The 26,783-nt window shown below is 39.4% G+C and overlaps 1 protein-coding gene across 2 annotated transcripts in view; it reads right to left on the bottom strand.

Annotated features, from left to right (window-relative positions):
* LOC144076242 (uncharacterized) overlaps positions 1-26,783 on the bottom strand; it is a 137,081-nt gene that overhangs the window by 68,578 nt on the left and 41,720 nt on the right. The window contains exon 5 of one of the 2 annotated variants that reach the window (XM_077603924.1): positions 17,628-17,702. In XM_077603924.1, the coding sequence (XP_077460050.1) occupies positions 17,628-17,702 (75 nt within the window). Of the gene's footprint in view, positions 1-17,627; positions 17,703-24,421; positions 25,081-26,783 lie in introns of those variants that run through there. The other variant, XR_013300770.1, reaches the window with a different exon arrangement.

The following is a 26,783-nucleotide window of genomic DNA, read 5'->3' as shown; positions in this document are numbered from 1 at the left end:
AAACCTGGCTTGGTCGCATCTCGAAATTTTGATCGTATCGCGGGTGAATTATTCGATCGAAGTTTTCATCGTACCTTGAGCATGTCATAGGTAGAGCTGATCGTAGGTCGAGGTACCACTGTACACCATATTTTCTGGAAATTTAGTCACACTTTTAATTGTAGTTTGGCTGGGACTGGGATTTATATCTCTATTTCTCATCTCATATATACATATATGTACATATAGATAGATATAGGTATACTGTGAAAAAAAAACACTTTCATTGTTCTTTTTGATGAGCGCAAACTATATTCGGGGGCAATTTATAGCGCGAAGAGTACAGTACACCTATTACACAGACAGGAAATATATCCTAGCTAAGCAGAAAATATGGCGCCGACAGATGAGGCACGAGTGTCATAAAGTCAAAACGTCGTATGTCGAGGATGTCGCAACCCGAGGAATCCTTGTATTTTTCTCTAGCACCATTACTGTGGCTTTTCTAACACGCAGTATTATCAAGAAACAAACTAAAGAGCTAATGAGCCGGATTAAAGAAACGCTAGCAAAGAAGTGTGTGCATGTGTGTGTTCCGCAAAACATAAGAGAGGGAGAAGATAAAGGAGGGCAGAATTGGCCTTAGCGCAGAGTGACGCTCCACTAATGATGGAATCTGTTCTCGCTGCTGCCGGCGGAGAAGCTGTGAATGTGGCAATCGCTTGTGGCTTCGGGATGCAGCCTTTAGTTTGCCACCCTACACCAGCTTCAGTGTTTTCTTTTGTCCTTTTATTTCTGAGATTTTCCAACAGTTAACAAGAAAAGTCACATTCTTTGTATTTCTACTCGAAGTTTTAAAGTAAACGCCAAGAACGGCCAGACAGAAAAATCTTGAAAGCTCTAAACCCACATTTTTCTGTCTGTCATGTTAGGGCTTCACTTTCTATCAACATGCACCACCACTGGCAAGTTCATCGACAGCAAGAGACATTATTTCAATTCTATCAGCGATTTCAGGGATGTCACTTACCCATATGATACCACTGACAAAAAACGGGGAGTGTTTCTTGTTATCACTTGGCCACACAAGGGTGTAATCTGATTGGCTACTGTGATAGGTGACATTTCATTTTTTTTTCATTTGGGGATTAGTGGTCATTCCGAAATTGCGTAGGACGGATATCTTCGCATTCGCTTACTTTGTTACAATCCAAATGTCCGAGGGTTTTAGACTGAGATTCAATATATTGTCCAACGCAAATCCCATCAATATAGAAGCAGGTTACCAACATATAGGTTCACAGATATGTATTGTACATTGTTCAGGCCCAGAGGCAACTAACAGACTGGATCAAATCTTACTCTAGGCCAGGGGTGTCAGACTCGGGTTGGTTCGCGGGCCGCTTTAACGTCAACTTGATTTCACGTGGGCCGGACCATTTTAGATATAATATTTAGATATTTTTTTAAATAAATGGATTAAAAGCCCTGAATATTCAGTTTTTTTTATAGATCTAAAACAATGTTTAATTGAGCTTTTTTAAATATATTTTTAGATTTTACAAAATTATTTTTGAACTAAAAACACAGAAAAAAATGATTAAAAAATTACAATTATTGATTTAAAAGGGGGAAAATCAGGAAATTTAATATACATCTATACTCTTCATTTTAATTTGATCCTAAAAAAGAAAGTTGGCACTCATGATTTACTTTCCCGGGCCACACAAAATGATGCGGCGGGCCAGATTTGGCCCCCGGGCCGCCACTTTGACACATATAATGAACACCCTGCCTTAGATCATCAGGTGGCTGATCTCTTCCATATAGTAACTCAAACAAGAGGTGGAAGTTGAACATATTAGAAGCTCTGTCAGGTACATTATGGATTCTGAGATATCCGAGGAATTTTGAAAATCGGCTGCCCTTACTTAGCAAAAATGTCCCGGCCGATTCAGCAATTTGCAGTGCCCGACATGAAAGCAAACAAACTTTTGTTGAGGACAACCAAAGGACAAGCTAACCTGAACACATTGAGCCTAGCACGCCTTCCACGCAATTACTGCAGCAATATCTTGACATTGTTTGGATACCTACCCGATTTTAAGGTCAAGCCCAGCTAGTCTCATAGTGAAACGAACACACCCATCTGGATGAAAATATCTATCTCTAAATCCTTTATGACATCCTATCCCTGAAGCACCGTTAATCCTCAGTTGTCACAGTCGAGGATAATCAAAGTAAAGGCAAAGAATTTGCTGCACTACGAGCAAATATCTACCAGTGTTTCCAGGTGAAACAACCATTTTGGAAGAATTGAATTTAAAGGCCACAATTTGCGTCAAATTTAAACATTTCTTTGTTTTAAAATTCCCACTATCACAAGTTTGTACACACTAATTAAATGAGTAGTCATAAATGATCACGATCTATATCTGTCAAAATTGTACAATCCAATGATGTCACGGTTTGGCACTGCATAGTTGAAACAGATGACATCATGTAAATAAGAAATATAAAGTAGAACAGTTACGGAAGTTCAAAACCACTTGCTTTAATTCCTGTTTTTAAGTCAAATGAACTGAACAAAATACTAGAGCAAATTAATTTATCTTTTTGGGCTCCCTCTTTGTTGACACTGTTAAATGAGAAAATTATAATATGGCATTGATAGGTTCATTAATAGTTATACTTTAATAAAAGAAAGACATCGGAGCACATTATGCAGCGTTACTTGCAAGTGAGAATCAATCCTGACTGGTCCTCGTCACAGACCATTCTAAAGAAACAAATTATCTCCTGCCCATTTACTTGCATTAGAATCAAAACAATTAAGGTTATCTTACTCAAAACAATTGCATAAGCGTCAACCCGAATAACACAATTAAGGTAAAAAACAACAACTGCAACAACAATTGCATATCAGGTATTCAAAACAACAATTAAGGTCGGAAATCAAACACAACTGCATAAGAATTTAAACAAGCAAGCCTCCATTCAGCAAAACAATTCCATATTAGGTGAACCGAGCAACACTATTTTAAAACAATTTGCGAGTATTTTCGGAGGTCAATACGATATCGCCATCTTCTCCGGAATCCAAGTCAAAGCAATTTAAGAGTCCTTCACAGATCTTCATTGCGAACTTGCGACTGGGTAAAGGTCGAGGTTTTAATCCGAGTCAACAGTCCTCGGATCCAGGGACTGGGTGAGATGTCAGGTCAATAGTCCTCAGAACCAGGGCAAAACAATTGAACGTCCTCGGAGCCAGCTGCAGGGGGAAGTGTCCTTCGGTAACAATTATACTACGCGTTTGCCAAGCTTATATTGATTAATATTTCTTCGTTGTACGCACATATATAATAGTACCCCAAATAACTCCAACAGGCATCTGTACAGATTTTCACAGTTCTATTAGATGTATTTTTTCCTCAAATATACTTATTTCTTACTTGACTGATTTTATTGAAAAGATCATTCATACCTCCTTGACATTGAAAGAGCCAACCGTCCATATTCTTTCCCATGTCGAGCAACTCTATCCTCACACAGTCAACAAGGGTATTTTCTTCTATTTGCCCAAATCTCTGCACAAGTAGCCAGGGAAATATTTCTAAAATGTCACGAGAAGAAGAAAAAACACCATGTATAACTTTCAGCACACCAGACAAACAACTTCGAGTTTCAAAGATCCAAAAGTCAATTCTACTTTCCCGACAACTACTAACCGCTCTTCACATACGCTGAACAAACCATACCACTTTTGCCTTCAAATCGTGAATCCAGTGGATTCAAATGCGTAGTCATGTCTGTCAAAAAATCAATTTATTCTACACTGCCCATCACACATGTGCAAATAGGGAACATGTGCTTGTAAGTGGGGTTCTCTTTACGTCCGAGGTCATTGGAAGTAAAGAAATGAAATCACCATAAAACTCATAAACGAAACATTTTCCACACGGCATGTCCGGAGGAGACCTATAGGTGATGATGGCAAGGGTTTTTACTCATAGTGTGAGCATACGCGTGTACTGTGTTGACCTTACAGGAGCAAGGTGCCTTGGGAAATATCCAGTAAATTGGACTCTAAGCAGCATACCTGAGTGTACCTAATGAGGTGCTGTAGCTGTGTGACAGAACGGAAAAGCACTTTATAAGGATGACCAGTATCGACATGTGGAAGTGTCAGTTCAGTCCCCGGATGGGCAGTTCAGGTCCCCGGGATATGTGAAATGGTTATGATAACAAGTCCAGGTACCGTGTATTCTTTGATTAATGTATTGATTGCATTGTCGACAGAAAATGCTGCCATACTATTTCGGGTAAGGATAGCTTGTGCAAGATTTTATTCCAACCAAAAGATGATACCTTTTCACCAATCAAGTGTAATCATAATGTAACAATGATTGCAGCACCTGATTTGTTAAACTGTCCGTGGTGGATCATTTGGAAAAAAACTTGGAACCTGGAAATGGCCAAAAATCAGAAGAAGCCACAAACGAAGATGAAGCATCCCGAAAGTCCCTCAAATTACATAGAAAACAATCCCCTATTTACCGGTACTCGGACGTTTCTTCGAAAGACGTTTCTTCGAAAGACGTTTGGTCGACCGGGCGTTTGGTCGACCGGGCGTTTGGTCGACCGGGTGTTTGGTCGAACGGGCGTTTGGTAGAACGGACGTTTGGTAGAACGGACGTTTGGTAGAACGGGCGTTTGGTCGCCGGGTTGTTACTGTTGAAACCAGCTCTCAAAATTATAATCATGAGAGAGAGAGTGAGTTTAATATCTAAATATCTAATATCAAAATATCAACAGTAAACTGTCATAATTTGACAGCAAGCGAACCCGGCGACCAAACGTCCGGTCGACCAAACGTCCGGTCGACCAAACGTCCGGTCGACCAAACGTCCGGTCGACCAAACGTCCGGTCGACCAAACGTCCGGTCGACCAAACGTCCGGTCGACCAAACGTCCGGTCGACCAAACGTCCGGTCGACCAAACGTCCGGTCGACCAAACGTCCGGTCGACCAAACGTCCGGTCGACCAAACGTCCGGTCGACCAAACGTCCGGTCGACCAAACGTCCGGTCGACCAAACGTCCGGTCGACCAAACGTCCGGTCGACCAAACGTCCGGTCGACCAAACGTCCGGTCGACCAAACGTCCGGTCGACCAAACGTCCTGTCGACCAAACGTCCGGTCGACCAAACGTCCGCTCACTAGTAGCAGACAAAAATGTCATCGTTGACTGCCAATATTGTCATGCTTTAACCCGTGACCGGACGTTCGGTCGACCGGACATTCGGTCGACCAAACGTCCGGGGACTAAACGTCTTTCGGCGAAACGTCCGAGCATCGTGTGAATACAGACCAGCGGACCAAACCGGAGGGGTGGTTTCAGTTCACATTTCGCGCCGCGATAAGAACCAGTTCTGAAAACACACGCTGTTTTGCACAGAACACGCTGGCATAGCCACAGGAATTCTGTTTGGTTAGCATCACAGCTACGTGGCTTTTTACTTTCGTATTTCATTGTGTTATCCCACAAAGACTGTTTTGTCCAATGATTGAATGATGAATGCACGTGCATAAATTTTTGGTCAAATCTTGGGTGTTTTTTAAGAATTGCAACGGGAAAAGGAAACACATCTAAAAAAGTCCGGGACAAAAGTATTTTGATCTGGACCAAGGAAAGCTAACGATGGACTTTCTTGGTGGGACTAATCCTTTAAGAAGATTTTTGGAGCAACTGCACCCATTCCTGGGACTCGGTATATAGCAGACAACTTTGTCAACTACGTGTCTATTGCAAAACAGATTCAACCAGCCTGACGAGAAATCAATCTCAACGGAGTGGTGGAGAGTGACAAGAGCTGGTGATAAAGTTAAGTGAAGCAAGAAAAAAAAGACTGCATGGGACAGCACATTTTAAACATTTCTTCTTTGAATGTGTGCGACTCGCCAGGAAAATGGCTTTTAGAAAACAACCCATTGTTTACATCTGAATGACTTGAATTCCAACTCCTTTTTGCAGATACGCAAGCCAACATCGGTGCACGGGCAAAATTGGTTCCGGCATTTGTAAACAACATTAATAGCATACTTGACAATAAAGATAAACTGGGTGGTTTTCCATAAAATGAAATTATCTCCAAGTAATATATCCTCCGGTCGCATGAAGAACGTTGTTCCTTTCAGAGCTGTGAAAAGTACAAGCTTACTCACAAACAATTTGCAAACACAGATCACTTTTCAACATGAATCGGATTTACTGTTCCAAACTAATGCCTTTTGGTGTCTTCTTGTTAATGTGAACGAGCATGAATCAGTGACAAGGAATGAACACTCACAGCTCATTTGCCATGTTATCAGTCATCTATGCTCATGTTCATACTTGCAATGTGATGAATTACCAAACCAAGTGCGATGATGGAACTATTTAATCGTTTACGGTTTTAATCCAATGACTGAGCTCGATTTATACAAGGCAGGTGAGGAATAAGGCTCAACTCTCTTACCTTTCTTGGTAGCTTCCCCAAGTACCCCACTCACTACCACAAGACAGTACGATATGCCAGTGTTTTGCAACCCTTTGAGCTATGACATACTTTTTGCTTCCCCCCAAAAATCTCATGGCACACCACATGCCAAATATGAAATATGAATGAATAAGCAATATGAAAGTAAATCTTTTTTTAATCAAGAGGAATCACAAAAAAAGTATTCAACATCAATTTTTCACAAAAAAAGTAGAAGAGAACCCCAAAACATAATGGAAAAATAAGTAATATAACAATTCCTCATCAATTCATCAATTCCATAATTCATCTTGTGATTTTCGCAGAGACTTTAAATCACCCAAATTTGAAGCCCGAGAAACTAAACAACATCCGGTTCATGTTACATGGAAATAAGTAACGATACAATTTTAATCTCCGCTGACTGCAATTTTTTTTCTTAATACTTTTGTATTATTATTAAGTAAACTGTTTAACTACTGCACTTTGTCTACTTTCCCCCCTCCTTATAAACAGATCAATCTGCCTTCAAAAGATAAATGATGTTTCCCATGTGGGCATTCCGCTAACCAAGCAGATAACATTAATCTGTTCACTTGCCTTCTATAAATCAGTCAATTAACCATACCTGTCTCATAAATAGTGTCCCCTGTGTTTAATTATCTGCATACATTTAAAAGGCTGAATACCCAAAATGCTTGATTAAAACATGAAAAGGAAAATAAATACTGCGGGACAGTGAAAATGCTTGAATACTGGCATCAAAAGGAATTTATTATTATTTTTAAATTATTTTAAGTTCACGGGCTATGAGTATTTGTCGGTGTTGGGTGTGTACTCCCAACTAGTGAGCGGGAGTGGAACTGCAGGGACCTATTGTGTTATACAGCCACGTGTAAAGATCGTTTCAGACAAATTTTAAAATGATGTGAGAATTGTGAAACGTAATGTCGCTGAATATTTGCTTTTTAAAACACCTTTACTGGTCAACATAAATTTGTGTGCTGCCAACTAGTGGGCAGGAGTGGAACTGCATGGATCAATTGATTATTACCACTAAAAGCACACGTGTAAAGATCGTTTCAGACGGATTTTAAAACGATACGAGAATTGTGAAACATAATATCGCTGAATATTTTCTTTTAAAAATGTATTGAATAACATTAATTTTTGCATTCATTTTACTGGAATAAAAATATGGACCTGTATCAGCAAAAAAAGTGATTACAAAGTTACCGTGCTACAAATCTGAACTACCAGATATATTAAAACTTGGCATAAGTGTCTATGTTCAGCAAACCTACGATAATTTCCATCCTCTGTGTGAGTTTCAAACTTTTGAACATTGTAAGCCTGAATGCGGACCCCCCACCTCCTCCCCTGACCAAACATAAAGAGGGGTGGAGAGCTGTTCTCAGTCATTGTGTAATGACAAAGACGAGATAAATGTTGGCAAATGATAGATGGCATGTTTGCCCAGCAAAACGAACAAAGCACACGATGCATAAAAATTGACGATAATGTGGAATTATTCCTCAGGCACTTGGTAGCTGCTGTTAAAATGAAAAGGAAGTGCTGTATAACATGGACAAAGCCCACACGGGTCTATCAGGCTTAAATCCATTATCATTTCCTTTTCGTCGCTGTAGTTTAAAGTAAGGAAACAGACTTAAGAAATGAATAACTGTACTCTCCTGTTATTGTTTAATTAAATACTGACAGATGGGGCATATTTGCTGCAAGCTCCCTTCGCAAAACTAAACTCTTCACCCGTCTCGGCAATCACTTGGCCAGTGATCAAAGTGAATCAACAGATTAATTAATGGGAAATTTTGGAAACTGCTAGAATCAGATGTAAATCAATGTTAAGATGCTAAAAAGAACAGTGTCAAAAACAAATAAATGGTATATTTAGATATCTTTAATGTTAAGTTGCTAAATATAAAGGGGATAACATGGAAGGTGTGGTTAGATATTCTCAGAAAGTAATGTTTTATCACTATTATGATCCATTTTTTGTCAAAGTATAGATTAAAAGAACAAAGGCATGTCACTGCATTTAAAACAGTTACTTAATTAAAACTAAATATGTGAGAATTTATGCAGAACAATACTCAGTTCTGTAGATATATGATGCCACAGGTACGAAGGACAAATGTCACATAAATGCAAAAATATCAATAAAAAAACATATTTCATGCAGCGGATACAAAGGATCAATAATGCGCACACTTATTAAAAAACAATTGTTGAAATGAATTTTTAAAAAATTCTACCATCAAAACAAGACAACACCTGAGAAAGCGCAACCTTATATTTTAAATGAGTTAAAGATTGTGGCTCAATAAAGCTAACAGAAGCAAACCATGCAAAAAAAACAAAAGGTTATCAAACTGAAACCTCTCAACACCCACATAAATGTTATGAATCAGTGTCAAAAGACAGCTTTGTCAGATTCCAACCATGGCCAGAAACTAATCTGATTTACTGCCCTCAATGCAGACAGACTCTTCCAAGACAACACCACATCCTCCAGAAACTTTTAAGAATCGGATGGATCTCTTTATCACCACCTCGCTGACTTAAAGCCCAGAGAAAGAATAACCCGCCTCAGAGTCAGGGGCTTTGCTTCCTCCCCCAGAAGGGCGCCCCGCTGACCCAAGGGAAACATAACTCCATTTCTGTTTGTTTTTATAGGAGGTCCTTTGAGCCGTTTGTCTGGTCCTTCAACTAGGACTTGGTTTTTAATGGGTGATACTGCCCGGCGCACATTGCCTCAGACAACATAGCCGCTCGGATCATTGGGAAACAAAAACCAGTCCACGACAAGTCATTACAACTTCTTTATATTATAACTGCAAAAATCAATTGAACTCAGTAAATATCTTCCTGGTGACTGTTTTGTGAAACTGCTCATTTTGTCTTTGCTCAATGTTTTTTAAAAACTTAATTTCCCTTTTATAGATGCTAAGCCATGCAGTGCTACAGGCTTTATGGCAAGAACAAAACAAACAAAGGACATACAGACAAATGACATGCAAGTTAAAGTCGCAGTATGACTTCAGGGGGTACTTTAATGAATTGGATAGATTGGATTTGACGGAACCACAACCAGTCATTATCTTCAGAAAGAAAATAGCAAAAAACGTTTTAATCCAGTTTCATTATTGGCCAGGAAGCCCAAGTCAAATACTGGAAGAGAGTAAGTTTGGTTGCATTTTAGCATTTGCGTTCAAGAGATGCAATTTTATCAGAAAATGGTTGAAACGTGTTGTGTAAGAAAGGAACACTGCCGATATAGTCTTCCCATCCGCGAATGTTTTGGTCAGTACGTACCTGGCAACCTCACCCAAATTGCTCGACTTATTAATGATTGCAATTCCACTTATTAAGTGTTTAAAAAAAACGTACAAATGCAATGCTGCACATATTTTACTCACAGGGCAGAATTTAAAGTCTAAAATTTTCTTCAAAGTGGATGGGGTGTCCAATCAGTATGCACTAAATTCAAGATTCTGTAGATGTTACTGAATGACGCTGACATCTTGACTGTCTGGGTACATTGCTTGCTGGCACGCTATATTTATATAGTGAAAATGCGGAATGCGCATGTGCATATCATGGCTAAAGGGTACTCGGACGTTTGGTCGCCGGACGTTTGGTCGCCCGGACGTTTGGTCGCCCAGACCGGATGTTTGACAACATGACAGAGAGTTTACTGTTGAAACCAGATCTCAAAATTATATTCATGAGAGAGAGAGAGTTTAATATCTAAATATTTACTGTTGAAACCAGCTCTCAAAATTATATTCACCCGGGCGACCAAACGTCCGGGCGACCAAACGTCCGGGCGACCAAACGTCCGGGCGACCAAACGTCCGGGCGACCAAACGTCTGGGCGACCAAACGTCCGGGCGACCAAACGTCCGAGTGACCAAACGCCCGGCGACCAAACGCCCGGTCACGGATTAAAGCATGACAATATTGGCAGTCAACGATGACATTTTCGTCTGCTACCAGTGAGCGAGACGATCCGGATTAGAGCCAATCGGTAAAACGAGATCGGTTCTACACAAAAAACATTGTACTTAATAAAATCACGTACGAAAGTTGTTATATCGTGTACACAATTTGAAATGATCAATAATACATGGGAAAACGTATAGGGTGACAGGTATGGTAGTATGGCCTTCCCTGCTCAAACCAATGCCTCTGCAACCTCGGATAAGCAGAAGATGAATGAACGGATTTCACTAGTTTCGATCGATGAGACTCTCAATAATTTATTCCTTGACACGATTTAATTAGTGTGTAAAATCTTGTGATAGTGGGACTTTATAAGCCAGTTAATATCCCTTTCATAGAAGCTCATCAATACAGCACTACAGGCTTTAAAATAGGAGAAAAAGGGAAAATCACATCCAGAAAAATGACATGCACGTTAAACCACACCCTTAATCCACAACCTTCCCCAGCCAATCAAGCCTGCATTTCAAATGAGGATTTCAAAGTATTCATCATAGGGGTTTTAGGAGTGCTTTGACTGGCATTGTGATGTCTCACCAAGGAGCTTCCTGCTATAAATGTTCAGAAAATACAGCCAACAGTATCTTTTCGGAACACTTTTTGTTTCAAACACAGAGGCTTTTCAAATAAAAACTTCAAACCCTCACACGGAGACGGTTATTGTGAAGTCGCAACAAGAAAGAACATTGCATTAGCTACTAAAGTCCAATTTTATTGCTCTTGGGCAACTCAGCCCTTTGTAAAAACACCATTGATTTCCGAGAGACATATACACGGCAATTATTCCTTAGTAGGTGGTGTACAGGTCTTAACGTTGTGTCTGACACTGACGGTCAAACCATTTATGAAAATATATATTTCTCGCACACAAACAAGTTTTTCTGACAATTTTAGTGTTTTAGCTGTTGTCAACTTACTTCCACTACTTTTAACATTTTAGGCAGATGCCATATAGCGTGTGCGGTCGATTGGTCGCCGGTCTTTTGGTCGCCGTCTTTTGGTCGCCGGTCTTTTGTTCGTGGTCTTTTGGTCGCCCCGACCGTGACAACGGGCGATCAAAAGACCGGCGACAAAACAAGGTAAAACAACACAGTCTACGCATCAATAAAAGCCAACAATGGCCATGAGCAGTTTCACTGAGCCGACGTGTGAGTGTATAAGAGTTTGTATGTACATGTGTTGTCCCTTTAAGAAGCTACGTCAGTCAGGGTCTTAACAAGTTCTCCAACAAAAAACAATAAAAGTCCGGGAAATGTGGAGCTTTTCTTTAGCCTAATAATTACTAGGGCATTAAGTATGACTAAATAGTAATTCGCAGTTTGGATTTAGGGAATTTGAGCAACGATTTAAATGGTAATTATCACTTACCTTCCGGGCGACCAAAAGACCGGCGACCAAAAGATCGGCGACCAAAAGACCGGCGACCAAAAGACCGGCGACCAATCGACTGTGTACCGCCATATATATAGCTACCATATCCGCGGCAATGCACAATAATAACTGAAAGCAATATTACTCCCGTAGCCTTTTCCAATTAAACGGCACCGCGGGATATGATAATGACATTGTGAGGCAGTAATAATGCAATGATGAATCAGTTTTCTAAAAATAGATAAATTGACAAAGACAGAAATAAGTTAGAAAAAAAACAATTAACGCAATTCATTGCATTTTTCTAGAAAATGCAAGTTTTCCGTCTTCGAAATTGATTCTTCGCAAACTCCGCCCCAAAAGCAAATGTCGACCAATCATTAGTCCCAGAATATTCACATAATTTGCACCTAGAGGCAATAATATTCATAAAACTGGTTAAAGTTGTAATTACTGTCATTGAAATATGTTGTTTTATGTCGTTTTATTTGATTTTAAACCAACATGAATCCTTAAAGACCTTATTTTGTGTGATCAAGTGAATGGCACTAAAAATAAATCAATAAAATCCATTGCATTAAAACACTTGTTCATATTTCCATTGATATATTTTGAATCGATAGTTTGACTCATTCTATCTATCTAGTAGTCCATTTTGCAACAGTCTTTTATAGGCTTGATAGACACCACTTGCCAGAAGTTTTTTTCGGGGAGTTGGGGATTTTTTTTAATGAAACTCCACTCCAAGAAGCCCTCTGTTTTTATGATGGTAGCCCAAATTGCTGCAATTAATTCAAGTGAAGAGGAAACTCTGCTTGATGAATAGTAAGTAGATTGGCTGAGGTTTTAGATGCTTTGATAACGAGCTTTCCTCCTTCTTTCATGTCTTCCCATATCTGTTGAATAATAGGCTTAACTTTTGTTTGGTTAGAAGACAGATGTGTATTTTAGAAATGATCTACAGGTACTTAGATTAACACGTGGAAATGTCCAAACCTCAAAATCTATTTATTTGCAAAGCTGACATTTCAAATGAAATCAAAGCCCACATTTTCTTTTCATTATCAAAACTTTCATGTCTGCTAAAACAAAGTCACACGCTGATCAAAAAAAAGTAATGGTAATGAAATCTGAATCATTAATGAAACTGCAGCTATTTTGACCCCATGGTCCTCAAACAAAGCATTAAAAAAGTACAAATACAAATTATGCTTTGAACTATTTTTTTTGCCTTAGCCAACGATACACAAGAAATCTATCTTTTTGGAATCACTCAAATTAAATGGTCATGTTTCCATGACATTAACGACAAAAGACGTCCAATCTATTATGATTGGCAGACACTGAACGAACTGTTGTTTTGATTAAATAATTTTAATGAGGTTTTGCCAATGAAGCATTGTTAACAACAACAGTGGTTGGTCAATGATAGGTTCACCAATGGGTATTTCCATAGGGGACCCTTACCACCCTGGTCACAATCTGTTCCAGCTGCTGCCCTCTGGTCCCACAAAGTACGGACAAATAGGCTTAAGGACAGTTTTTCCCCACATCCATCAGAACTCTAAATTTGCGGTAACATAACACACATTCCCTTCTGAGGTAATATGAAAAGATGTTTGGGTGGTGATCTGCCTCCTACTAGATGACTGAAGGTAAGTGAAAGACAGTGAGAGGTAAGTGACCTGTATCCATAACAGCAGAATGCCAAATTACAAGTCCGTAACTATCACTTATTTAAGTCTTTTGCCGAGTAAACGCAGCTTATGGAGAAGCACCACCAATTTCGTCATACGCAGTTTCTGGGTGTGATGACAAGTAGGCTTTTTGTTGTTGATAATGACGACAGGGCCTATGTCCGATTATTATTATTATATCCGTGTTTCTTGCAAGAGAGAATCGATTCTGACGCGTCTCTGTCCCAGATCATTCTGATGACTCAATGTCTCTCTTGCTAATTTATTTCATAAGATTCACAACATTCATCTCAGTTCTCAAAACAATTGTAGGTCTGTCGAATCTTCAATACAGTTTTGATGTGAACCACCTCCAGAAGCCGATGCTTCTCAAAACAATCCACAGTTCTCCGAATCTTCGGTGTGAGCGACCGTGTGAGAGGTCGATGTTTCTCAAAACAATTGTTGAAAGTCCTCCGGATCCCAAGGGAACGATGTTTCGGTGTAAACAATTGTTTTGAGAAGTCCATGTAACAGGGGAGTGACCTTCCCGTTGTTTATCACGGTTGCAAGCAGATGTAGTAAAAATGACTTTTTGAATGAATGTTTACATTTTAGTGCATATATGTGCGTGGGTTTGTTAAATTATATATATATTAAAAAAATCACAGTCAATCCCAAAATTGTTAATGGACAAAGTGTTCTTGTTGCAATAGCCGTGTAGCATTGAAGCAAGCTGTCGATTTGTATTGTAAAAACAACGGTGGCCCTTTAAACGACTGTCTTTGGTAAAGTAATTGAGCAATTATCCATTTGAGTCATAAGTGAAATATAACCTGAAGTTATTTCTCCAAACATGGGCACTTCAGTTGTTTATTCCACAGTTTCCCTACATTTGACATTTGACGTTTGAGTTTTACATTTATTAGGAATATAATTTTTACAAAATATACCATGGTCAACCTTTGAGTTTTTGAGCAAACAAAGCTTCATAGGTTCATTACAAGCACACATATATAATGATTATATTTCAAGCAAATATATAATAATGATAACCCTAACAGCCAAAAATGTATCACTAGAAATATTTTCATATTCCGACTCATCACACGATAAAGACCACGAGTATCAACTACAATTTCCATTGAGTCATATGTCCGGAATTGCTTTCAATTATCTCATCGGTTTCAGCTACTTCTACAACTACTATTGCACATTTTCAATAGTTCTGGATCTGTGTGAATCATGATCATTTGTTTTATGATAATATTCTGTCATTTGATAAGCGAATAGAAACTCGAGGACTTTGGACTTAAGAACTTTAAGTCAAGTAGGATAACACGTATTTCCTACCGATCATTAATCTTTTTGAATGTCTTTGTTTTAAGATTTTGTTTTCCTCTGGCGCTGATTTGAAGAGCAACAAATGGCAAACATCAACATCAAACAACATCATTGATTGAGAAATCTAATCAGCCATACAAATTCGAAGACAGAAAAGCGCTGTCATCAGTCTGAATAGCTGTAAGAGGAGACACTACTTTAGCTGCAACCCCTTCCTTCCTCCATTTCCTTTTAACATGATATGGGTCACTGCAATACAACTACACTCAGCTGCCAACAAGCATATCATTTTCCATTAAGATCACACTCAATGGATGCAGTGGCATTATTGGTAGTAGAAGCAGGCAGAGAGTAATGGAGCTAAAGTGATGGCTCCGTCAAACTGAGTCTGGCACTAAGTGTGTGTCAGAGTTCTAATAACACGCATTGAGAATCAGAGAAGAATACGTGGTTGTGCGCTAACATAGTATGTCGTTATACATTTTTAAAATCTTCCATAGATAACAAGTCAGAATGTCGTTCACCTTTTAAACAGACAAACCTCTGAAAACGTCCCGTTCTAAAATGTGCACTAATTGGTTGTCACATCATCAACTTTTTACCCAAGTTCCTGCCCACTTAGCGCAGGAAAATATATAAATTATAGTCAAAGAAGGTTTTGAAGAGTCCAACAAATATTAAATAGACACCATAAAAAGTTTTTATGGCCTCATATTTGGTGAAAGCGATGACGTATCCATACGCCTGCGACAATGCATTGTGGTGTTGCCAACTCGAAATCTGATTGGTTAAAGCAACAGTCTTATCGACACTTGTTTAAAGCGGCAGAGCCCGCAGAACTGATTGTGAAGGCCTTGAGGTAGATTTCTAACCCTCGTAGTAAATAATGGCTGAAATGTGATTGGTTAAACGCTTCAATATGAAAACACACATCTGGAAGCAGTGAAACCAGGGGGAAAGCAATGAAAGGAAGCTAACAGACAAATAGGAATTATTTAAATAGTATTGATGGACAAAATATAATATATGATTCAGATATTTCTTAGGTCAGCAGAGAAGGCCTTGAAAGCCCTGACGGCCCGCCACTGATAAAAACACATCCCAACATCGTGGTAATTCACCCATTGCGGCAGGTCTTGGGACCTATTCATCACGAAAAACAAGGTATTACTGTATTATTATTTTTTCTTCATACTTTGCACTTCTGACTGTAAGCCTGAAAAATTCCCCCCTATGGCAGGTCAATGAAGAATGATCTTATAGTTTGAAAAGACTAGCTCTCTGACACCTGCCGAGCCGCAGCCAAAATAGTTCCTTTCACAATACTTAAACCTGTATTTAATTATGGATTAAATAGCAAAGTAAGTGGTCATTTCACAGGAAATGGAGTGTGCCATTTGGTCAGGAGTCAAGTGATTGAATGTGAGTACTTATTTCAATGTGATCTCGTCAGCCACGTTTAAATACAGATAAATATCTGTCAGCACACATCAAAGATGACAAATTTAAGAGTAACAATCTAAACATAATACATAATAGATATTAGAAACGTTACCTGATGGTGTTGTGGTTCATCCGTCTGACTTTGTTGTGGGCAACACTGGCATTGTGATTGTTGCCAGTCTCTGTGTCCTGGTACTCGGACGTTTCGTCAAAAGACGTTTGGTCGACCGGACGTTTGGTCGACCGGACGTTTGGTCGAACGGACGATTGGTAGAACGGATGTTTGGTCACTGGGTTGTTACTGTTGAAACCAGCTCTCAAAATTATAATCATGAGAGAGAGAGAGAGAGAGAGAGAGAGAGAGAGAGATATCAACAGTAAACTCTGTCATAATTTGACAGCGAGCGAACCCGGCGACAAAACGTCCGTTCTACCAAACGTCCGTTCTACCAAACGTCCGTTCTACCAAACGTCCGTTCGACCGAACGTCCGTTCGACCGAACGTCCGTTCGACCGAACGTCCGTTCGACCGAACGTCCGTTCGACCGAACGTCCGTTCGACCGAACGTCCGTTCGACCGAACGTCCGTTCGACCGAACGTCCGTTCGACCGAACGTCCGTTCGACCGAACGTCCGTTCGACCGAACGTCCGTTCGACCAAACGTCCGGTCGACCAAACGTCCGTTCGACCAAACGTCCGTTCGACCGAACGTCCGTTCGACCAAACGTCCGGTCGACCAAACGTCCGGTCGACCAAACGTCCGGTCGACCAAACGTCCGGTCGACCAAACGTCCGGTCGACCAAATGTCCGGGGACCAAACGTCTTTCGACGAAACGTCCGGTCACGGTGTGTCCTAGGACTGACTGGCGACCAGTTTAGGGTGTATTGTGGCTTTCACCCTAAATCAGTTGGCAAAGGCTCCAGCACCCTGACCAGAAAGGTGTGAAATAATGATATTAGAAAGGAAAATAGCTTTAAAGAGGACAATCTGGGAATTTTCAATATAGTAAAATATAAGGGCTACAATGTTAATGGGAAAAATACCATTTAAAAGAGGACCTTTAAAGATGTCAAATGACATCCTTTCAGGCAGAATGCCCTTTTCCTGTGAGATTTTATACATTGAGCATACTCCAGAATGGTGCTGTTTGTGGGATTGAAAATATATAAATGTTTGTACAACATACAACATTATATGTACACGGTATTGTAATTCTATCAATGGATTGTGTCAGGCAAGATCTTGGACTAATTGTTTCAATGCTCACCTGCTGTTTTTGCTTCCTCCTTTCTATTTGTCTCCCTATATGCTCAGGGGGTAAACAAGAACAGAGGCCCAGTGGCTAGATGGAAAAAGAAAGAAAAAAAAGACATTATATAAGAAGTGCTTCATTCCGTCTGGGGTGTGTGTGTATGTGGCTAATAGAGCTGAACACATAGACTTGTAATTCCCCAATCACACCAACTAATATGTTTCTGACAGTGGGTGTCATTGTTGCAAGGGCCTTGAGCAGCCCTTGCTAATTATGCGCCCTGGGTGGATAACCCTGTTCACGACCCTACCACCCCCCCAACCCATACACACACACCCCGCCCCAATGTACAAACACAATACATTGTATTATATATGTTCATTAAATAAATGCAGAAATACAACTGTAGGTCTGCTTTTATATATCAACATTTCAGCATAACAACTAATTGTGACCCAATAGACCAGGGGTGTCAGACTCGGGTTGGTTGGCTGGCCGCGTTAACTTCAACTCGATTTCATGTGGGCCGGACCATTTTAGATAAACTTAGATAGACTTTTTTTTATAAATGGATTAAAAACCCTGAATATTCAGTTTTTTATAGATCTAAAACAATGTTTATTTTAGCTTTTTTTAATATATATTTTTAGATTTTACAAAATGATTTTTGAACTAAAAACACAGAAAAAATGGATTAAAAAATTACAATTATTAATTTAAAAGGGGGAAAATCAGAAAATTTAATATACAGACACTCCTCAACTTACGAACGCAATTGGTTCCGAGCGATTGTTCATAAGTTGAATTTGTTTGTAAGTTGATTTAGTGCTATATTTTGTATTATAATTTATGTTTAAGGCCTATATAAGTATATTGAAGGTTTATATAAGTGCATTTGTATGTTTAAGGCTTGTATAAGTAACACGCATTGGTTTGTACTGAAAAAAAAAACCATTTAATAAAATGGAGAGAATATGTACAGTACTGTAGAGAGAGAGAGATAGATTTATGTATTAGAAACTGGCCAAAAGAAGCGACCTAATGACGATTGCACAGTTTTCTTCTTTTTTTCATCATAAATGATGCAGTAGCACTGTATGGCATCATTCAATTGATTTGCAAACTTTGTGCAACGTTCAATATTTGGGTCCTGCTGCTCGATCTTTCTGTTTATAAATGGTACTGAATGTGCAACGCTCACCACTTTCTGACGCGCATCAAGCTTCGTTATTATTGCCACTCGTTTCAAATGAAATGGCTTGCCTCTTCCTTGCAACTCCCTCAATAGAAGCCTTTAGCTTTTTACCAACCATATTCAATATTGGATGCATGAGATATTTAATGATACAAATGAAAAAGGTTCTTTGCACACTGGAGATACATTCACGCACTTCCGCATTGCAATGAAGAAGAAGGTAGATGCTGGGTGAGCTGAGCTCTCACAGCGCCAGGCGTCGGTATTAGCGGCGGAAAGAAGTACTACTCCGAAAAAGACGCGAAATACAAAATTGGACTTGCGAACATTTTTGGACTTAAACGCAATTTGCAGACATGTTCGTATGTACCGTTGTTCGTAAGTTGAATGTTCGTAAGTAGGGGAGCGTCTGTATATCTATACACTTCATTTTAATTTGATCCTAAAACAGAAAGTCGGTACTCATGGTTTACTTTCCCGGGCCACACAAATGATGCGGCGGGCCAGATTTGGCCCCCGGGCCGCCACTTTGACACATGTGCAATAGACACTAAATCCACAAAAATTTACAAAAAAAATAGAGTTGCGCCCCCATATAGTTTGCGCCATGGGCAGTCGCCCACATTTCTAATAGTAAAAACAGACTGCTTCAGCCAGAAGTGAGTTTACATAAGTAGAGACATAACACTTAAAAAAAGGCCATTATAGTAAGGATTTATGAAATATTGGGTTCAAATAAATAATTACAATTAATGAGTTTTAATACATTAAAAGTGGACAGATCTATATTTAAAATACACACAAGAAGGAACTGAGTACAATTGACAGGTATTTTTAGTTGAAGAATACAAATAAATTAGCTTACGTGAAAGTGACCAAAAATATACGATGGTCTTGTAGTTCAGACTAACATTAAAATGATTACAAGTTGACCCTTCAATCCTTTCAATTATTCTGGAAGCGCCTGTTGGCGAAAAATAAAGTTTGTACACACCCACTCACTTGTCTTGTTTTGGTCTTACATTCCAAAAGTCTTGAGTTCCATGATTTCGAGCAGGATGAGCTTATTTTCCGCTAAAGAGGACAAGCGTGGTTTAGATGAGAGAGAAGTTGTAGTCTTGTCAAAATCATTGTTTCCCTTGAAAGCACAACTCCAGCTGAGATAAATGCTTGCAACTTAGGAAAGATGTCACCAATCTGTTCATTTTCACTGCACAAAGGTAGAGTTATACTCCGCCTTGTCCCTGTCACTCAAACACACCAAAGAAAGAAATGCGCATTTGTGAAGCCGGTAATTTAAGAGCAACAGAATGAAGTTGTGCTTCTGTTTCCTTAAAACACTTTGTCAATAGCTTCCAATGAATCTTTTCCGCCAGACTAGACGTGCGGGTTTCAAACTTTCTTCTTATTGTTCTCAACAGGGATGGAACAAATGGGCCCAGGTGCGATGAGTGCCAATGAGCTCCTTAGGGGGTGCTTGTGGGTTAATGATCTCGTCTCAAAACAACCGGGCCGGCGGGGCCCTGGTGCGTCGAAACCTCAATTTCCCCCTGGCTTCCGACCTTGGTTCTCTGGGGGTCTTTTTAGTTTTTTTTTTTTAAGTAGTCCGATAGAAAATATGCAGTTTTGTCCATTTGGGCTTCCTCATCGAGGTTAGATCCCCATTGTTGACAACAGCGTAAATCAAGGGTGTCAGACTCGGGTTGGTTCGCAGGCCGCTTTAACGTCAACTTGATTTCAAGTGGGCCGGACCATTTTAGATATAATATTTAGATTTTTTTTTTATAAATGGATTAAAAGAACTGGATTAAAATCTCTGAATATTCCTTTTTTAGAGATCTAAAACAATGTTTATTTGAGCTTTTTAATATATTTTTAGATTTTACAAAATGGTTTTTAAACTAAAAACACAGAAAAAAATGATTAAAAAATTACAATTATTGATTTAAAAGGGGGAAAAAATCAGGAATTTAATATACATCTATACTCTTATTTTAATTTGATCCTAAAACAGAAAGTCGGCACTCATGATTTACTTTCCTGTGCCACACAAAATGATGCGGCAGGCCAGATTTGGCCCCCGGGCCGCCACTTTGACACATGGCGTAAATCAAGCGCAGCCATTATATTGTAACATCATTAATATGTATTTGATGATTGCTTGCATGGTTTAAATGGTGAAAAGGCACTATGATATGAATTCATTCATTCATTTTATGAACCGCTTTATCCTCACTACGGTTGCGAGGGGTGCCAGAGCCTATTTCAGCTGACTTCGGGGGGGGGGGGGCACCCTGAATTGGTGTCCAGCCAATCGCAGGGCAGGAGGAAACAAACAACCATTCACACTCATACTAAGGGGCAATTTAGATTGGCCAACCAGCCTACCATGCATGTTTTTTTTGGAATGTGGGAGGGAACTGAAGTACCCAGAGGAAACCCACATAGGCCCAGGGAAAACATGCAAACTCCACAGAGGTGGAACGACCTGGATTCAAACCCAGGACCCCAGAACTGTAAGGCCGAAGCGCTAACCAATCATCCGCCGGGCCACCCCACTAGAACAGAAATGCATATGGTATATTTTTCTGCACTACTTTGTATAAACAGGAACAGAAATTACCATCCTACCCTCAAATCATTGATACCTATGAAATAATCAATGTCCAAAGTACAGCCTGCTGCCTAGTTTTTATTGGCCCACAGCAAATCACAAAAATATCATTTACTATAGCTCGCACAAGAAGCTTAAATTCAGGAATTCAGGCCTTTGCATCCTTTGATTTTTGTTTTTATAGCAACCCTAGGAGGCAAAAGTTTGTACTGTTCAAAAGAAGGTAAAAGTCCCAGTTGCATTGACATTTGGGCGGGGAAAATCTTTGTGGAAACTTAGACGCAAAGTGAAGAAGCCTAATCATTTCCACTCTAAATTAATCATGCGCTTCCTTTTGACATATCATGACAAGTGTACTCGCAGGTTGATATACGGCTATTTAAATAGAGAATCTGTCAGGTCGGATGAATGTTAACTTGTTTGTCACTTGTCTGTAAGAATATGTCAGAGGCTAAAAGTTTCATTCTCCATGGCCTCCAGAGTTCTCCTGTCAAGTTTGCCCTGTTAGCCTTCATTTGCTGAAATGTCCCAAGATATCTACTGACAGGATGCTAATGCGCTCACGTAAACATTTTTATCTTACAGAAGGCAGTCTGCTTACCTTTTCTAATATTTTATTCAACAAAGTACATCAACTGTCATTAAACCATCACAAGTGGTCCCGTGGTGAGTTTTTAAATAATCGATGAAGGCATCTTGCGCTAGGTAGGTAGTAGAAAGATTGTTATTCATTTTTATGAATATGCATTTTGTTAGTTTGTACGGAATTAGTAATAGGGTGGCTATGACTCGGGTTGTCCCTTGAAAAACGGAATACAGTGGTACCTCGACATACGATCGTAATCCGTTCCGAGACTGAGATCGTATGTCGAGCTTTTCGTAACTCGAGCGAACGTTTCCCATTGAAATGAATTGAAAACAGATTAACTCGTTCCAACCCTCTGAAAAAACACCAAAAACAGGATATTGGATTGGAAAAAATGTATTATTTCTTCTAATTCGCCATATATTGACAAAGTAATACATATTGAGTGGTTTAATAGTAATAAAATGTGTTTAAAAGATGTAAAATTAGACACATTTCACGGAGGGGAGAGACAACGACACACACGGAGGCGGAGGGGGGTGTTTGGGGGGACTTTATCCACAGCACTTGTAAACGAACAAACAAATTTTAATTAACTTGGATAAATATATACAGACACACTCAAACATTCCTTTAATGTAACTTTACACAAAACTGAATTCTAGTTTTGTCTTAATCTTTTGTTACATTCGTTTTCCGGGTAAGCGGTTTGCCACGCCTCCACCCTCACGGTTGCTATCGATGGACTGTTTGCTGTTGTATTGCCTTCAAAATATTCCGAAAATGATGCGCACAAATGTCCTCATAATAGGATAACGCACGACCACTTGCCAACGAGAAATAGGCTTTAAAGAACGATCGCGGGACCTTCTTTCCTTAGAAAGAATAACAGGAAATGCAGTAGCTGAGCTTACCCACGTATTGATTGTGGGTAATGAAGTTTTATTCTGAGAAAGGGTGCCATTGCCTATGGGTGTTGTGTGCACGAGTATACTTCATTACCCAGAAAACCTTCTTTTTGTCCGTTTCGTGCGTTTCCTGGTCGAAACTCGTCTGAATAAATCATTCAGTCCTCGTAGATATAGTAGTTATACACGAAAGAAATGCAACAAAAAAGACAGTGTGATAAAATGATAAACCGCCTTTCATGTCACGGCCACCTGGCTTGGTCGCATTTAGAAATTTTAATCGTATCGCAAGCGAATTATTCGATCGAAATTTTCGTCCTACCACGAGCATGTCGTACCACGAGCATGTCGTACCACGAGGTACCACTGTAATATGTATTCTCGAAATAATTGTACGCGTCCTGAAATTGCGTGAAACTCGAAAATTGTGTCCGATTTGTCGAACAGACACGCAAAGGTATTTTTCCGCTTCTCTTGCTTTGTGGCCAATGAGCATTCACGTATGACAATGGCATGTCATTGGTCAAGGAACTGTCTCTTGTCATGAAGGTAACGAAAGACCACATAGAAGCAAAACGGTGCTTTAAAGCGGACTAATTAATAAACTATTTCACATAGAAATCCGTTGTCAAAATGAATTGGACGTGTGGGATTTGAGGAAGTTTTTAATTGGCACCGATAGACCACAAAAACTCTGAGATATGATGCCTTTAACCATTCACGTGTGTTCACTAGACTCTAGAGGGCACTTCTGTTTTTCACTGCTTCATTTAATAAATACAGAATGTTTCGTATATTTTTAGGGCATTTTATGGAATTATACTAGGGGATGGTGTAATAATAGAAGTTCATATAGATCACATGTCAAAGTGGCAGCCCGGGGGCCAAATCTGGCCTGCCGCATCATTTTGTGTGGCCCGGGAAAGTAAATCATGAGTGCCGACTTTCTGTTTTAGGATCAAATTAAATTGATGAGTATAGATGTATATTAAATTTTCTGATTTTCCCCCTTTTAAATCAATAATTGAATTATTTTAATCAATTTTTTCCATGTGGTTCAGTTCAAAAATTAATTGTAAAATCTAAAAATATATTTTAAAAAAGCTAAAATTAACATTGTTTTAGATCTTTAAAAACTGAATATTCAGGGCTTTTAATCCAGTTATTTTAATCAATTTATATAAAAAAAATCTAAATATTATATCTAAAATGGTTTGGCCCACGTGAAATCAAGTTGACGTTAAAGCGGCCCGCAAACCAACCCGAGTTTGACACCCTTGATAGCGATGATGTTGGGCATGTTAATGTTATAAAGAGACAAGATAAATAAGGTACTTGAAAAAAAGTACACAAAATCAGCCTTAGAACCTTAAGGGTTAAATTATACTTTTTCTAATTAGGCAGGACAGATGTTTTTTTATTATTGTATTTTTTTTTTTTTGTATTAAAATACATTGTGAATAATTGGTTGTTCCAGATGCTTATATCACTCAAATATGCATCTGATTAATTCAGGTATGAGTAAAAAAAACAAAAAACTAAAAGTGAAACTTCACTTTTTGCATAAATAAAAGAAAATAACTTAAGGGTGACGGTTATTGACTTTTTCCGAGCGCAATTCTGGAAAGGGTTTTAATTCGCTTGGAGGTATCCGTCAGGTAATTAATTGAGTTGTTTGAAAATACAATACAAAATGAAAGCGTTCATCACATTTCCGACGTTTTGAGCGCCGTTTTAGCTATTTTCCCATTTTAAATCAAGAGTATAAGAAATGCTCAAGAAAGGTCATTGTAGCAATCACGCAGATTTGGCTCCATTAGAGATTTCATCTGATAATAATTAAGTTTCTACTGTGTGCTACGTGCTTGTTGGATGAGTGTCTTCCCTTCCATGCTGTTTTTCTATCTGTTTTTTAATTTCCTGCATCCACTAATAGTTCTGAAATGCTGCAAATTTCCCCTTTGTAGAGAGATCTTGAAGGTTATCTTAGCTCATCTTTTCTTTGCCTCCGGTTCTTTGTGTCAAAGCGCACAAGGCAGGCAGGCGGTGAATCGTGACCCGCTGAGTGGCGACAGGTAGCCGCCATTCCACTTTCCATCAAGGCTGTTGATGCTGATTTGGGCCAAGGCAATGAAAGTGAGGAGCAGCACTTTGCTCCAGGAAATCTGGAACGGAGCAGGTGGGTCATTACCTTGAAATACCGTTTAATTCTTCGTCTGATACTTCAACACAGATGCTGGGGCCAAGATTTTGATAGATTTAAAACAAACAACCTGTTTGTTTCAAAGTAAGGCCCAAAAAGTGATTCCAATGCAACACATTCATCCATTTTTTAGCTAGATAGGCTTGCTTTTAATAATCAATTTAGAAGATAACCAGATAAACAAATCAGCAAATGGATACGGATAAGATGTGTATACCGCATGTGCTATAAAATGGTGACTCAATCAACAAATGACTGCACAGATGTAATTTTCTATGTAGAACAAAAAGGCACTCAAATCTGTTTTTGTTTTTTTACCATTTTGGACTTACGTCAAACTCGGTCAATCGCTCCCCTTATTAATGATTGCAATTCCCCTTATTAAGTGACGATAAACCGTACAAACACAACGCGGTACATATTTAGTCCTCACATAAGACGCGGTTAAGTCTACATTTTTCCCCAAAGTGAACAAGGCGCCCAATAAGTCGGTGCGCCTTTTGTATGCACTCAATATCAATGTAAGACGCTGAAAACTTGACTGTCTGGGTACATTGCTTGCTGACTCGCTACATTTATAGTGAAACTGGCAGAAGTGACAACAATAGCAATTGACGATGCCGTTTTCCACTGCTACCAGCGACATAGACGATCTCGATTAGAGTCAACGAAACCAGTTTTATTTTAAAAAAGCGCTTTTTTTGTTAAACATTTTTCCCATACAAAAGTTGTTGTATAGCGCACATGATTTGAAATGATAAAAAAAACGTATTAAATACGGGAAAAACATACAAGTTGACAGGCATGAGTTACTCTACTCAAAACGATGCATTGGGGAACGCCCGTTTTGTTCAGGAAATCTGATTTTGACATCACATCTAGAACTGATAATCTTTTAATGCGTGACCGGACGTTTGGTCGCCGGACGTTTGGTCGCCGGACGTTTGGTCGCCGGACGTTTGGTCGCCGGACGTTTGGTCGCCGGACGTTTGGTCGCCGGACGTTTGGTCGCCCGGACACAAACAACTGGCGACCAACAGTCCGGCGACCAAAAGTCTGGCGACAAAACAAGGTAAAACAACACGTCTACGCATCAATAAAAGCCAACAATGGCCCTGAGCAGTTTCACTGAGCCGACGTGTGAGTGTATAAGAGTTTGTATGTACATGAGTTGTCCCCTTAGGAAAGGACGTCAGTCAGGGTCTTGACAAGTTCTCCAACAAAACACAATAAAAGTACGGGAAATTTGGAGCTTTTCTTTAGACTAATAATTAATAATGCTTTAAGTATGACAAAATAATAATTTGCAGTTTGTATTTAGGGAATTTGGGCAACTATTTTAAATGGTAACTATCAATAACCTTCCGGGCGACCAAACGTCCGGCGACCAAACGTCCTGCGACCAAAAGTCCGGCGACCAAACGGCCGAGTACCATCTTTTCTATCGCCAGCTAGTAAATGTAGTATGGAAACAAGAGCATGGCAATGCTAGCTAGTAGACTGCAAAAATGAGCAGCTCATTCTGAGTCTGACATAATTTTGTTAGGGGAAGGTTTTATTTAGTGGGTGGGGCCAAAGGAACTTACAAAAGAAGATTAATTGGGATCTAATTTCATTATTAAACCTCGTCTGTCAATATTTTGGGGTGGAGTGGAGTCCAAAATA

The sequence above is a fragment of the Stigmatopora argus genome, chromosome 1, assembly GCF_051989625.1.
Source record: "Stigmatopora argus isolate UIUO_Sarg chromosome 1, RoL_Sarg_1.0, whole genome shotgun sequence".
Classification (NCBI taxonomy): Eukaryota; Metazoa; Chordata; class Actinopteri; order Syngnathiformes; family Syngnathidae; genus Stigmatopora; species Stigmatopora argus.
Note: the sequence above shows the minus strand (reverse complement) of the source record. Positions and strands in the feature narration are given on the sequence as shown.